Genomic DNA, 13,960 nt, shown 5'->3' with positions numbered 1-13,960 from the left:
GAGCATTCTGATCCATGTACAGGTTTTGAATAAGTCTCCTATCCCTCCAATGTAGTCCTATTTTCTTCAATACATTCATTAATTCTAACCAATTTACTCTCTCAAATGTATTTTTGAAACCTAAGAAACAAACACATTCTGATTGTGTGCCATGTTCCAGCCAATTAGCAACCTCATTACTGCTAGAGCATCATGTGTGCCTTTCCCCTCACTGAACCCTAACTAATCATCCCATAAGTAATTATGTACCCTCCTCTCCATTCTCTCATTGATAATCCTGAGATCCACTAAAGCTGCATGCAAAATCAAACTTAATTGTTTTATAGTCCACACGTATGCTTGCTATTCCCTTTTTTGGAATGGCAACTAACACTGATAATGAAATCTTCTGGCTGCCAAGTTCCTCCCTCATTATTGCTCAGAATGAACTCGTATACTCTTTCATTTATTTCTACACCCTTTAGCATTTCTGTGGGGATGTTATCTAGCAGTCTTATTTGATTTCAATTCCCTTACGATCTCACAATCTAGTATGTCTGGACCTAAATAAATAAATAAAAAATAAACTATCCACATCTATGTCGTATTCTCTCTCTAAGTCTAAGCTTGCTGGCCTAATATCTTCACCATATACTACCTTGATCAAAAATTTCCCGGAATTTATTCAGAAAATTAAAAATACAAGTTTATTCATCTAAATCTATATTGTCCCCTTCAAAGTAATCCCCATCGACTGCAACACACTTATGCCAGCGCTTGATCCAATCCTCGAAACATTTTTTATATTCGGTTTTCGGTATGTCCATCAGTGCTTCCTGCGATTTTTCCATTACTTCCTCTCGGCTGCTAAAACGCGTTCCCCGTAATGGTTTTTTAACTCGATTGAACAGAAAGAAGTCACAGGGAGCCAAATCAGGTGAATTCGGTGGCTGTTGGATGGTATTTGTTGTATTTTTCGTCAAAAAATTACGAATAATGATAGCACTGTGCGACGGTGCGTTATCATGGTGCAAAATCCACGAGTTTTCTGCCCACATTTCTGGTCTCTTTCGGCGAATTGCTTCACGCAAACGTCTCATAACGCCCAAATAATACTCTTTGTTTACTGTCTGGCCTTCTGGCAAAAATTCATGATGCACTACACCGTTGTAATCCATGAAAACCGTCAGCATTGCCTTCTTTTTTGACTGAAAACGACGTGGTTTTTTTGGTCTCGGCTCATTTGGTGAACGCCATTCACTTGCCTGATGTCTGGATTGCGTGTCGTACTCATAAACCCACGTCTCGTCTCCAGTAATGATCCTTTTGATGAATGTGGGATCGGATTCAGCCTCGCAAATCATGTCTTTTGCGACGTCAACATGGTCTCTTTTTTGCATGAAATTGAGGTCTTTTGGAACCAACTTTGCTGCTACACGACGGAAACCCAAATCACTAACCACAATGTCTTGGGCGGATCCATAGGCAATGTTCAAGTCCTCCGCTATTTCTCTGATGGTTATTGACCAACATTTCTTTTACTTTATCAATTTTTTCACCGACTTTCGATGTCGATGGTCTGCCACTGCGTTCATCATCTTCGATTGACTCACGACCACTTCTGAACCGCTCGTGCCACTGGTAAACGACCGTTTTTTTTAGAGAATCGTTGCCGAAACACTTTTCCAACATTTCCAACGTCCGTGCGCCACTAAATCCGTTTTTTACGCAAAATTTAATACAAGTTCGTTGTTGCAAATTTAAATCCATTTCTGCAATTGTAAAAAATCGCCAACACACACAGAGATAGATGTACTCTTGGCTACGTAACTTTTGCAAATGTCAAGTTATGACACTAAGATTTAAAGGGAATATCAACAACAGATGTACCAATTTAACAAAAAAAACAGAACTCAAATCGGAACGATGGGAGCGCCACACGGTGGTTATTCCGGGAACTTTTTGATCAAGGTAGTATATCATTATATAAGCATTCTCTCCATCTTGCTTGAATATATAGTATCCTTGTTCAAAAGTAATAATTTTCCCACTACTTCTTTTATAATGTGCATGACTTTTCCTTTATTGAATACAGACAAGACAGTTACCTTCCCACACCACACACCCATTTCATCTATCCTCTACAAACTCTTCATGTCTTCACACACAGTCCTCCACCACACTTCTTTCACTCCATTTGTTTCCTGCCTCAGTTTATTATTCTATTCTTTGTACTTCCTCATTCTGTGCTTACATTCCTCCATTTCCTTCCCTCTTCCTAATCATCTCAATTGTAACTCATGGTCCCCAAGTCAGTTTCGTAATTACTTTTCCTCTTGTTTAATTTGTGGTTTTTATATGCCCTTTCTGTTCCCATCTTCCTTCTACTCTACCCATCTCCATCCCAGTTCTTTACTCATCAATGTTTCCACTGTCTCTAGGCACTCCTTTCTGTTCTTCCCTCTTAATGCTTCCACATTTCAGTCATTGATTACACAACACCACAAATAATGAGAGACATTTTTGGAAAACCTACCATACTTGAGATAACTGCAATTGAAGAATAAAGAAAACCCCAAAATTCTGTGATTAATAGCACACTGTAAGATAGATCCTACTGTTTCCTTTGTCTCATTCTACCATTCATTTCAAAAATTGTCTTACTATCTTTGATCCTTATGAAATTTGGTGTGTGAATAGTACCCATCTTTCTTAGGACAAAACTGTTTGCCTTAGTCACAGAAAACATTTTCCCCTGTGATATAGAACATTGTATACTGCAGGCTTCATGACATTTTTTATGAATGAACTTTAATAGTTTTGAAATATTTAGTTATAAGGCTCACAGGGAAGGATCAAAGAGATCTTGAAAGTTGTTTACTTTCTTATTTATTAGTTTAATTTAATCTAATTATATACTAAGTAAACGATTATCTTTTTAATCAAAGTAAAGTGTTAGCATTGTAATTTTTTGCAAACCTAAAGGCAGTTAAACAAACCAAAAACGTCATGGAGTAAAAAAAGTCAATTTTTCCTGGAATTGTTCAGTGAGTGCTGCATACAAAGGACAGATGGGAATGGATACTAGCTACCCTTCATAATACCTTGGAGTTGAGATATTTACAAAAATAATTTTTTTTGACCCTGGAGTCCAAATTTAAAAATTAGGAGATGCTGAATGAGAAAGTCTTTTAAATGTACTTTCAAACAAAAAAAAATCATCCAGCCACTCAATGAGTCTGATGAGATTGAGGAGGCTTTGTCACGGGGAGACTTTTAGTCAAACCCATCTTTTGTTCCACAGGATGAAATTCAATCCTACAATGACCCACAATGCACACAAGCACTTCCCTCAAGCATATCCTTTAGCAATGCACCTTAGAAAATGAAGATTTTGAACTTATGCTACTGTAAAATTAATTATTCAATGGAACACCAAATAATGTTCCATATATTCCAATAATGTTATAGAAGTACAGAAAAGGGATAAAATGTGACTCTAGCATCCCAAGAAGAAAAAGAAGGAAGGAAGGAAGTAGAAAAAGAAGGGGAATGCCAACATGACCATGCTAACAGGGAACTAATTTTATTTTCTTTTATCCTAAAATAAATATGTATCCTAAACGTTTCAATGCATGGTAAAAAATGTAAACCAGGATGATCAATCTGAAACTGTAAATTAATTTAAATTTTAAAATTGCAATCACAGAAGGCAACACTCAGAGGTCGCACATGCAATGCTTCTTCAATCAGTATGCTTCTAAGACTCTCTCACTCAAGTAAATACACTCCGAAGACAACTTCAAGGCTTAAAAAGTGAAATCACACTGAAATGGGTTATACAAGGCGGTGGCAATGCTTTAATTTTTTTAGGGTAAAGTCACTTAGAAAACATGAGCATTATGAATTGTATTTTTTAAGTTTTCCTTCTGACTTTTAATCATATGCTGTCATGCACTGCATCTATTATGAGCACTTTTCCACAGATTAATGGAAGGGGGGAATACTTTCATAATAATTAACCCTAACTTTCACTAAAATACTTCAAATATATTTCCAGCCATCAACCTCTGCAAAATAAATGATTGACAGAATATGTTGTAACAGCAGGCATTAGACTTGACAGCACTTGGCAGTGACAGATGTAATGTTTGCCCTAAAAGCATTTCATCCTGAATTATATCAAGTTGCAATTTAAATTGCATTTTTTTCACTTATTCACAAAAAAACATTCATAAAATACATAAGCACCTAAAAATTCAGGAAGTACCATATCTGTCCAAATATAAGCACACACTATTTTTAAATTGACCCCCCAAAAACTCACCACCATATTTTTTAATCTTTACAAGAGTATATCTTAATAATAATAATGCTTGTTTGGGTGACACTTACTGCATTACAAAGCTGTTGAAATATACAAAAATTAGTCCACATAGTTCTGGACATTATAATAGTGATTATTTCATTAGTAGGACCACTGCTTGGACTTCACACAACTATTTAATAATAGTGACATACTGGGAATTATGACAAATAATTTTCTGAAAATCTTGGAAATCCAATTCTCCACAGTGTAGACAGACATGAAATCAAATCACACTGCCGACACAAATGTCAACAAAGAATCAAGACTCACAGCATTATCCAGCATGCGCATGAGGGCCTCAAACTCCAGCTCCCCGACCCTCCACCTCTTCTCCCGCTTCTCCACCTTCCCCTCACCCTCCCCCTTCACTTCCTCCTTGTGCTGCTTTGCGGGATCAGGGGCACCACCTGCCCGACGTGCTGCATCGTACACCTGCTTGCGTGACTCATCCGAGATGAGGACAAGGTTGTCCACTCCCATGGGCATCATCTTCACCTAAACACACAATTTTCGCAGAGAATACCAGCAATGCATTACTACATTCAATCAAAAAGACACCACCATTAAGAAGCTTTGTTATTAATAGATAGGTTTATTGAATTGGTACAATAAAGGATGTCTATGGTTCCAATTCAATAACATCAATCAATCAAATCCAATATCAAAAATAATCTCACACCTTTACACAGATAATTCTAAGAATGTTGATAGGTCACAAAATGTGACTGTTTATGCAAATGCAAAAGTGGTTAAACATTTTTTTAAGGATGAATGCAGAGTGTATGGTCTCAAGGCCCAATTTAAAGGCATTTATTACAAGATTTTGAGGCATTTACAACATGCCAATACAAGCCACACACCGAGGAAATTCTAACCGAAGACCATACTGATCTGCTCATCACTCCGGGTGGGATGACAAGCCAGTTTTAAGTGAGGCATAAGGCTACACAATGAATAGATGCAAATTTCTATAACCAACCATTTATGCTTCACATACATTTCGTGTGAGATGAATTACTTTATGGAAGTGTATACTAATTGAAAGCTACAAGAAATCACAAGTAACTACATTTATTGCTTATGTAATGAATGAAAGACTTGGGATGCAATATGTCTTTAATATTATTACTAAGGAACCCTTTAACAATGGTGCCACATGAACACAATGGATTCTCATTCTCCATCATGATGGAGAGGATAAAGACTATGCTCTTGGACAGACAACTTGCATCACCAAGGACTATGACATCCATTTCCCTTGTGAAGTTTTAGAGCCAAATGAAGACAGTGACTTTCAACCAATTCACTAGTTACAGAAATTAAGAGTCTAAACTATATAATTATCATTATTTCGGAACAAATTATGCCACAACTTTTGATTTTAAGTGCCTTGAAACATGTGAAAAGTCATCATTTACCATACAAAAAACATTTTACTCTTTACCTTGAAAGTTTGCTACCATGCATAATACACAATCTACTTTTCTGAAGAAAATTCAGAGCCAAAAATGTTTATGATACAAGGAAATTCATGGTAAGGGAAAAATAATAGATTAATATTAAGTGTTATTGATTTTCATATAAAATGAATCAAACAAAGTAAACATGTTTCAGAACTTGTGAGTTCAAACCTTGTCTAAAAACACACACCAGGTCATGTAGAAAGCATGTACATAAAGTTACTATTTATGTTCAAAATATATATATGCATGATCACTTTCATAAAAAAAGAGCATGCTTGCTCCAGGAACCAAAGCTATTTCATAAATTCATTTTTTTAAGAATTCCTACCAAATATAGACAAAATATATCTTAATTCTGTGATATTTATATACTTCCATGAAATATAATATTTCATAAGTGATAATCATAATATAAGCAACTATGAACATTTTCTCAAAATAGTATTCCGAGAAGTTAGTTTAATATAGATACCTGTGTTTCACAAGCCATGACTGTGTTCATCACATTAAAAAATGCTTCTTCCACTGTTTCACCAAGACAAACAGCTCCATGATTGGTGAGGAACATGACCTAGTGAGACACAAGCAAACATGAAATTACAAACTGTTTTACTGTTCATAGAACAATCATCATTGCTTAAAATTCAGGTCAGAGATTAAAATAAAACCATGAGAAGAAAATCAATCCTCAATTATTTCATTTACTTGGAGTAATACTTATTGGAAATCAGGAACTAGGTAATTCATATTAAAAATAAAGATGGCTGAAAGAATGTTTAAAAGTGCTTCAAATACTTATTTTTATTGCCATTTGAGATTTTAAAACTTCTTTTACAATTAATTTCCAAGTGAGTGGCAAATATTACATAAAGATCAAAAATTTCTTTTCCTTAAAATAAGGCTCTAATACATACAATATTGATTGCATTGCAAATTAATGAAGACTAAAGATAATTATTGTTTGTTGACATCTTTCCACAAATTACTCTGTAATCCTGCATGCAATTTATATTACCAAAAACTTTTGGAAAAATATTTAATTATATCAACTTTGCCAAGATTAACTTTGAGATGTCCCACGATGATTTTTTTACTCCATGAATTTATGGCATTATTTTTTATCATAATGTATATCATAGAAACTAAAATTTTTGTCTCAGAGGCAAAAAAGAAAATTTCAAACGCACAAAGCTGAGGTTCTCACTGGTATCAGTAAGAACCAAGAGGAACTAGTAGAAATACCTATAATTCTTGCCCAAGGCCCAGTACTAAAGATTTTTGTCCCAAGTACTAGTACCAATGTGGCATTACCTAATTTTCTTGCCCTTCGAACCTTTTACAACATCAATACAGAGCAGGGGTTGGTAAGAGTAGCTAGAAAACCAAAGATTCTTGTCCTATTTGCTGGTAACTTAGAACAAGTGACTAAAAGTACTGCCCTGAAGGTACTGACATCTAGAATTCATACCCTATGTAATAAAACTGACACAACAGACCTTAATTTTCTTGTCCTTGTAGCAACACTAAATAAATGTAAACATGGTACACATCAAGTAGCACAACAACACTGACTAATCAGCTGATAATACCAAGCCATATAAAAAAGCAAATGCTGAATGGCAACCAGCTGATCATGACTAAACCAGCTAAAATATGTTTAAGTGGCCTATGCTCTGTCAGAAATGACCCTGGGGTTTAATTTTTAATTTCTTTAACAGGAAATCAAACAGCTTGAATTTAAGAGACAAAATGCTCCCTTGCATGTAGAATGAAAGGATGTTTCCACTCATTTTATCCACAAGTAACATGAAAGCTAATACTGACTTCCCATATTCCATAAAAGATACAGACATAAAAAACAACATCACAAAAGATGTAATGGGGAGATAATGCTCCCAATTAAACCTCTTCCAGATACTAGATATGTAAACTATTGAAAAAGACAAATTAATTATTTCTACTTAATGAGAAGCCACCTGCCAAAACACTGACAAAATACTTTGGAAAGAAATGATTTTTTGATTTTATTTTGAGGTATTCTCAGCATGCATGGACAAAGTAAAACACATTTTACACCGAGCATATTTATGAAGGTTTTACAAGCATACAGGTATGTTTTTAAAGATAAATTTAACTTTCCATGCTCTCTTTTTATTAGACCAAACCTGTGGGAGTTGGCAAATGACACCTGCAAATAACTTTCAGAAATGTTGCAATGGAAAACCTATGGTTCATGACACTTCAAAGAGCCTCTGCGATTGCTGTCTCTGGAGAGATTAATTTTTTCAAAGTAATTTTTACAAGGGCTCACGCAAAGAAGTAAGATGGATGCTATATAGTTTCCCATTGTAACCTCGACTTATACCTGTGTGATTCCATTCCTACAAAACCAAGTCTTATCGTACCATTCCATGGGTAAACTAACATATACCATTCCTTAGAGTCGCCCTCTCCTTTCTACAATTCCACACATGCATCTAATCTAGGGATTAGTTCTCAGAGTCACAGGTAATGCAAACAATTGTGCCACCGGTGCTTTTTTCTTTCAAAAGCAGTTCATTTCTTTCGAGCCAATTGCATACACAAGTTTATATTTTTAAACTAAAATATAAAAAAAGGACAAAAGGTGAATAAACTTACCTTGTTCATGGGGCCAAGATCCCGAGCTATCTTTTCCCTTTCCTCTGAATCAAACACGCCTCCAAAATATTGATGAACACTTACGTCACCTATCACAACAGCCTCCTGGCAGAGAGGTAGCAACCCACATTTTAAAGATGATACCTGATTAAGAAAGATAATGGAGGATTTAAAAATGCTGCCAAAGAACACATTCAAATTTCTGTGAACCTCACACATTCACATATATGATGAAAATTTGTGAAATATCATCATGATGCATCTTAAGTGGACCTGATTTTACCAATTATTCCCACAAACTTAGCCTGCTCGCAATTTCCCATTCCCCCCTACATCCTCTCGCAGCCCCCACATTCCCCTTCTCAACCCCCCTCTGTTTAACTTCCACAACCCTCTCCTCGCCTATTCTTGGGGGACCAATTCTTTTTTGGAAGAATAGGTAACCCTGAAGACACAATTTTCAATTAATACTTGTATCCTACCTTTGCCCATTCTTTTTAGTTATCACTTTATAAAGCCCCACCTAATTAAGTATAACAGAGGGCTGCCATTTCCTTGGTCTAACCTGTTGATGATGCCAATGCATTGACATCCAGGTTAACTTATTAACTGTGACCATGCGGCTTTATAAAAGTGGTTCCTTTAAGTCTCCCAATAATAAGCAGCAATGGATTACCACAAAGTTTCAAAGGAATGGGTTTAATTTGACTTACATTTGTTACATTTTCTAATCAAAAACTTCAATGGTACCTCCAACATAGTATTTCAACAGCAATATCCACATTAATTTCTCATGATACTTTGCCAGCCATAGCAAGATGTTTTTATGATATTGAAGTAGATAGAATTGCTCAATCTCCTATTTAATAAAATACCGGTTAAAGTAGATTACTCAATAACAATAATTAAGGGGGTCTGTACAGCAGGGAATGATCAGGAAGGGGTGGACAACTGTCCTGAGAAAGCCCACAGAGATGCTTAAGACTCGACTGTGGGAACAAAATCAAGGGTTATATGAATACCTGGGAATTCAATTCACCTTTAAATAAACCTGCAGAAAATTTTCAAAAGGAAATATGACAATTTTTGTCATCACTTATATAAAAAACCATAAATAGTAATCAATCCAAAGGTCAGTTTGGTAGGTGATGGTTGAGTTCACCCAATAATGAACAGACCCCCATACATAGCATATAATGCCTATAATAAGTAAGAAAAAAGATTCCCTAAGTACTTACAGCAAGAACAGATGGAGTATGAACATGAATGATGCACTTGATATCCGGGCGAGCAGCGTGGATGGCCGAGTGGAGTGAGAATCCTGCCACGTTCACTGGGAAGTTGGTCGTTCCTTGCTCCACGGCTTGGCCCTGCATGTCCACTTTGATGAGACTTGATGCAGTCACCTCATGGTACAGCACCCCAAAAGGGTTGACCAGAAAATGTTCTTGGTCTTGATTGAGCCTGGCCTGAAGTAATAATGAGATATTAAGAACCATGCCTTACAAGTATTTTTTTAACCACGTGGTCTTATTTGCAATAACTCACGACATTTCCACTTAGGAAATATGATTGAAATATCCATGTTTTGCAACGAATCACATTATTATTTAGCTAATAAGCAACTGAAGTGTGGATAACCTAAGATCCTGAGAAGAGAAACCTCAACCAAGGAAAGAAATAGCCAATTTTAAAATGGCACAATACTAAACTTCACCATATCTTTTTTCAAAACCAATACTATACGTTTAAAGATAAGCAAAACCATTTTGGCAATAACTGATACTGGCAAATAATTCAACCTATTGCCCATTTTATGGCATCATTTGCCACAAAATCATACTTGTAACATACCATACCACATCTAGATGTGTTAGTTCCCATTCGAAAAAAGGGAAATACAGCCATGCGTGAGGACTACAGAACAATAAGCTTGATTTCACACGCAGCTACAGTCGTTCTCAGGATCAACAATAATTCTCAGGATCAACAATAAAAGGATGGAGAGCAGGGCAAATGATTACTAAGGGGATGACCCGTTTGGGTTCCAGAAGTGGAGGGAGGCATGCATGATGCCATAGCCTTTACAAGGACACTAATACAAAGGAATACAGAAAAAAATCAGGATGAATTTCACCGTTTGAAAGGCATCTGATGGAGTGAACTGGGTAAAATAAATAAATATATTTTAGTAAATAGGAATAGATTGGAGGGACAGGAGGTTAATCCGGAACCTGAACAAGTCTCAGACTGCTCAGGTGCAAGTGGGGGATGGAGAGTCTGGATAGGCACTGTTAGGAAAAGGAGTAAGGCAGGGTTCTCCATTATCACTGGTGCTGTTCAATGTATATGTGGAGGAAATGATTAAACATGCATGGGAAGAACTGGAGATAGGAATGAACGTCTGCAGGAAATTTGTAAAATAAGCTGGGTGTTCAGATGACTAAGCTTTAGTTTGTCAGTCAGCCAAGGGATTGCAACCAATGCTTGAATGTGTTGGAAAGTCAGTGCAATAGATATGTGATTAAAATAAATATATATATAAAACAAAGAAAGAGAAAGGCTAAGCATAATATTAAAATAGGAGGGCCAAAATTAGAACAAATAGAACACTTTAAATACCTAGAAAGTGTTTTAGACCAAGATGGCCAAAGTTGTTGGGACATTAGAAGAAGAATTGCACTAGGCAAAGAAGCTTTCACAAGGAGGGAATGGATGACAGGGTCAATGGCTAAGAATGTTAAAAAAAGGGTCTTTAAAAATGTGGATATGGAGTGTAGGTTTCTATGGCTTTGGAAGCTGTCATTTAAGTAAAATAATAGACGAAAATTGGGGTTTTTAGGGTAGAGGGGCAGAGAAGGATGGAAAAGGTAAAATAAGTAGGAAGGAAAACAAACAAGGAAAAGCTAGTTGGGGGAGGAGAGAGGTTTATTGGAAAATATCAAAATGGAGGCAGAATAGGTAGATGGAAAGCATATTGATCGGGAGTGGAATGCAGAGGATGGAGGGATAGAGGGGAGAATGTTAGGCAAACGAGAAAGGGGCAGGAATATGAGAGAGAGATGTTAGACGGAATGAAGGAAGAAAAGAAGTACAGGGATATGAAGTGGGGCCAGCTAAATAGTAGGATGTTGGGTTTTGTTTGTAAGGAGAAGTAAGTAAATATATTATTTTTCTGTTTTATAGCCTTTATTCATTCAAAACCTACATTAAATGGTAAAATACCAATAATAATAATAATGTAGATGCATCTGCAAGTCAGCTTTTTATATAATAATATGCTAAATATTAGCTGCTAAAGTAAAATTTTAACCATAAATACTAAGCCCAAAGGTGCATAAAATTCCACATTGACATAACAACAATTTAAATTAAGTATCTCACAGTTGAAAAATTGATTCTAAAGTTAACAGTATTATTAACCTAGGAAGGAAAAAGCAAGCAGCAAAATTCTTTCAAGTTGGTAAGTCTTAATTATCATGAGAGGACAAATAATTTGATGAGATTCCCTTATTTCTATTTTACTCCGGTCTATTGAAACTATGGTAAGATGCGATATTTTTTCAAAAGAAATAAAATACCTTAACACACTGTCTCTTAAAAAAAATGCAAGGATGCAAAAGGCATGGAATGCATGTGGAAATAAAAGTTTTGTTCAGTCTTTCTCCTGAATAACAAAACTGATGATCCTATACCCATTTAATTTATTATTAGTACATGCAAACAATAAATAGAGAAAGTTAAATGTCCTCTTACCGTTATGTGGTTATAAATGCCTTGAGTCCACCCATAGAGGTCCATCAGTCGGTACACAGCAGCTAGTTTACATCTCAGAAGCTTCTCCCCCTTTGCATAGGCCATACTTTCCACCCCCCGGATGTCGTTGATTGGAACAAGGCAATTCGAGTCTACATGAAAAATTAAATATTGTGTGAGAGAACAGGGAAATGTCTCGCTCAATCAAATACACATCGCACTTTCATTCAGCAAAATTTAAAGAGAGTTCTTTAATCCTATCCACTCCTCAATGGCTTTCAAGATACAATCAAAGCCAAGATACAACGCAAAACCAGAGATATGCAGTATGAAAACTGAAAACATAGATTCCCACACTTGAGTTATAATGCTTTACTCATGATTATGGAATTATATCTCGCAGATTAAAAATAACCACAATGAATACCTGACAGTCTCCATCACACACGCAACCGCTATAATGTTTTAAATGATCCTACAGTGTCAAGTTTGTTACAACAAGTTTGCTATTCTGGGAATGCATGAACCAGCATTTCTGATGGGTGTTGAACCATGGAATTGGCAAAAATGGATAATTACATGTGCTCATGTACACCAAACAGTGCCATTTTATTACTGAAAACATGTCCCTTTAGTGGCAGCTATATAAACCCTGAGCACTATACTGTGCAGCCATCTCTGCTTTATACTCAGGGAGAGTCCCCATCATATTTTTAACTCAAACACATCATTGTAGTTTGTACACTTATTGTTGTATAATTGTTACTTTGTACCTAGTGCATTTGTAATTATAACCAGGAATATTGTTGCACAAGTATTGTCTGCATGCATTGCTTTGTGTACAGGCCAGTGACCTGTATACATTGCATGTGTGTATGCTCTATGTTAGTCCTAAGATGTTGTATTCACTAATGTTATTGTCATTCATGTATATTTTGTGAAATTTATCTATAAGTTCAACATTTAAAATGTATGGAAAGGGGTTAGGTGGAAGAGGAGACTCCATAGTCTCAATATCGCCCTAAAATGAAGACTACCATCTATCTATCTAACATTCTATTTACCCCCAGTCCCAATAAAATAACGGGGACGGGCACCTTAGAACTTGAGGCACCTTGTATAAATGTAGCTAACAGATTATGAGGAGAGACAAACACAGTTTGTGAAAGTCAATAAGGAAAGTGAAGTCCTTGTTCGATAAAAATACATTTTTATCACATATGATAAGCTGATGACCAAGAAAATCAGAGGAAACTAATCTTACTTTTGAACATGTTTGTGCTTTGAAGGCGAGAACCAGAAACACCCATCATATCCGAGATTTGCTGGAGTAGTCCAGCTGGGGCCCATCCATCCTTCAGCTGAACCTCAATTATACGTTCCAGTTCTTCTCTAAACAGCCGACTGTTCATGATCATCTCAACACGCTTCCGACGCTCCATTTCCTTCATGTCCTGCAGAAAATTGGAAAGAGAAATAAACCGATGAATTTAAATTCAACCAGTACCTTCAGTTAATGTTATAACTTCAGATAAGCCATTCATGGAATGTCATTTTGTTTGAAAATTATATTATTATCCATGGAATTGAAAATATTGTATTTGTAGTTCGGACGATGACACAAACTCATTGCTAAAAGTGGATTTAGATGAAGAAACCAATTAGCACCCTCAGGAGATAATGGGTATGAGCGATGTCATTCTCATCCTCATTGTTCAGTTAAAGAATTGGAAGTATAAATGTATAGCATGAC

General features: G+C 36.0%; 1 protein-coding gene across 8 annotated transcripts in view; it reads right to left on the bottom strand.

Moving 5' to 3' along the window:
* hts (adducin 1-like protein hts) overlaps positions 1-13,960 on the bottom strand; it is a 166,200-nt gene that overhangs the window by 31,510 nt on the left and 120,730 nt on the right. For all 8 annotated transcript variants that reach the window (XM_071592304.1, XM_071592303.1, XM_071592306.1 and 5 more), the window contains 6 exons: positions 13,472-13,661; positions 12,208-12,359; positions 9,690-9,920; positions 8,452-8,595; positions 6,284-6,382; positions 4,619-4,843 (listed from right to left, as the gene is read on the bottom strand). In XM_071592304.1, coding sequence (XP_071448405.1) covers positions 4,619-4,843; positions 6,284-6,382; positions 8,452-8,595; positions 9,690-9,920; positions 12,208-12,359; positions 13,472-13,661 — 1,041 coding nt within the window. The remainder of the gene's footprint in view (positions 1-4,618; positions 4,844-6,283; positions 6,383-8,451; positions 8,596-9,689; positions 9,921-12,207; positions 12,360-13,471; positions 13,662-13,960) is intronic.

Source organism: Hetaerina americana, unplaced genomic scaffold (genome assembly GCF_022747635.1).
Source record: "Hetaerina americana unplaced genomic scaffold, ioHetAmer1.1.p SCAF_5, whole genome shotgun sequence".
Lineage (NCBI taxonomy): Eukaryota > Metazoa > Arthropoda > Insecta > Odonata > Calopterygidae > Hetaerina > Hetaerina americana.
This window is presented reverse-complemented; position numbering and strand designations above follow the sequence as displayed.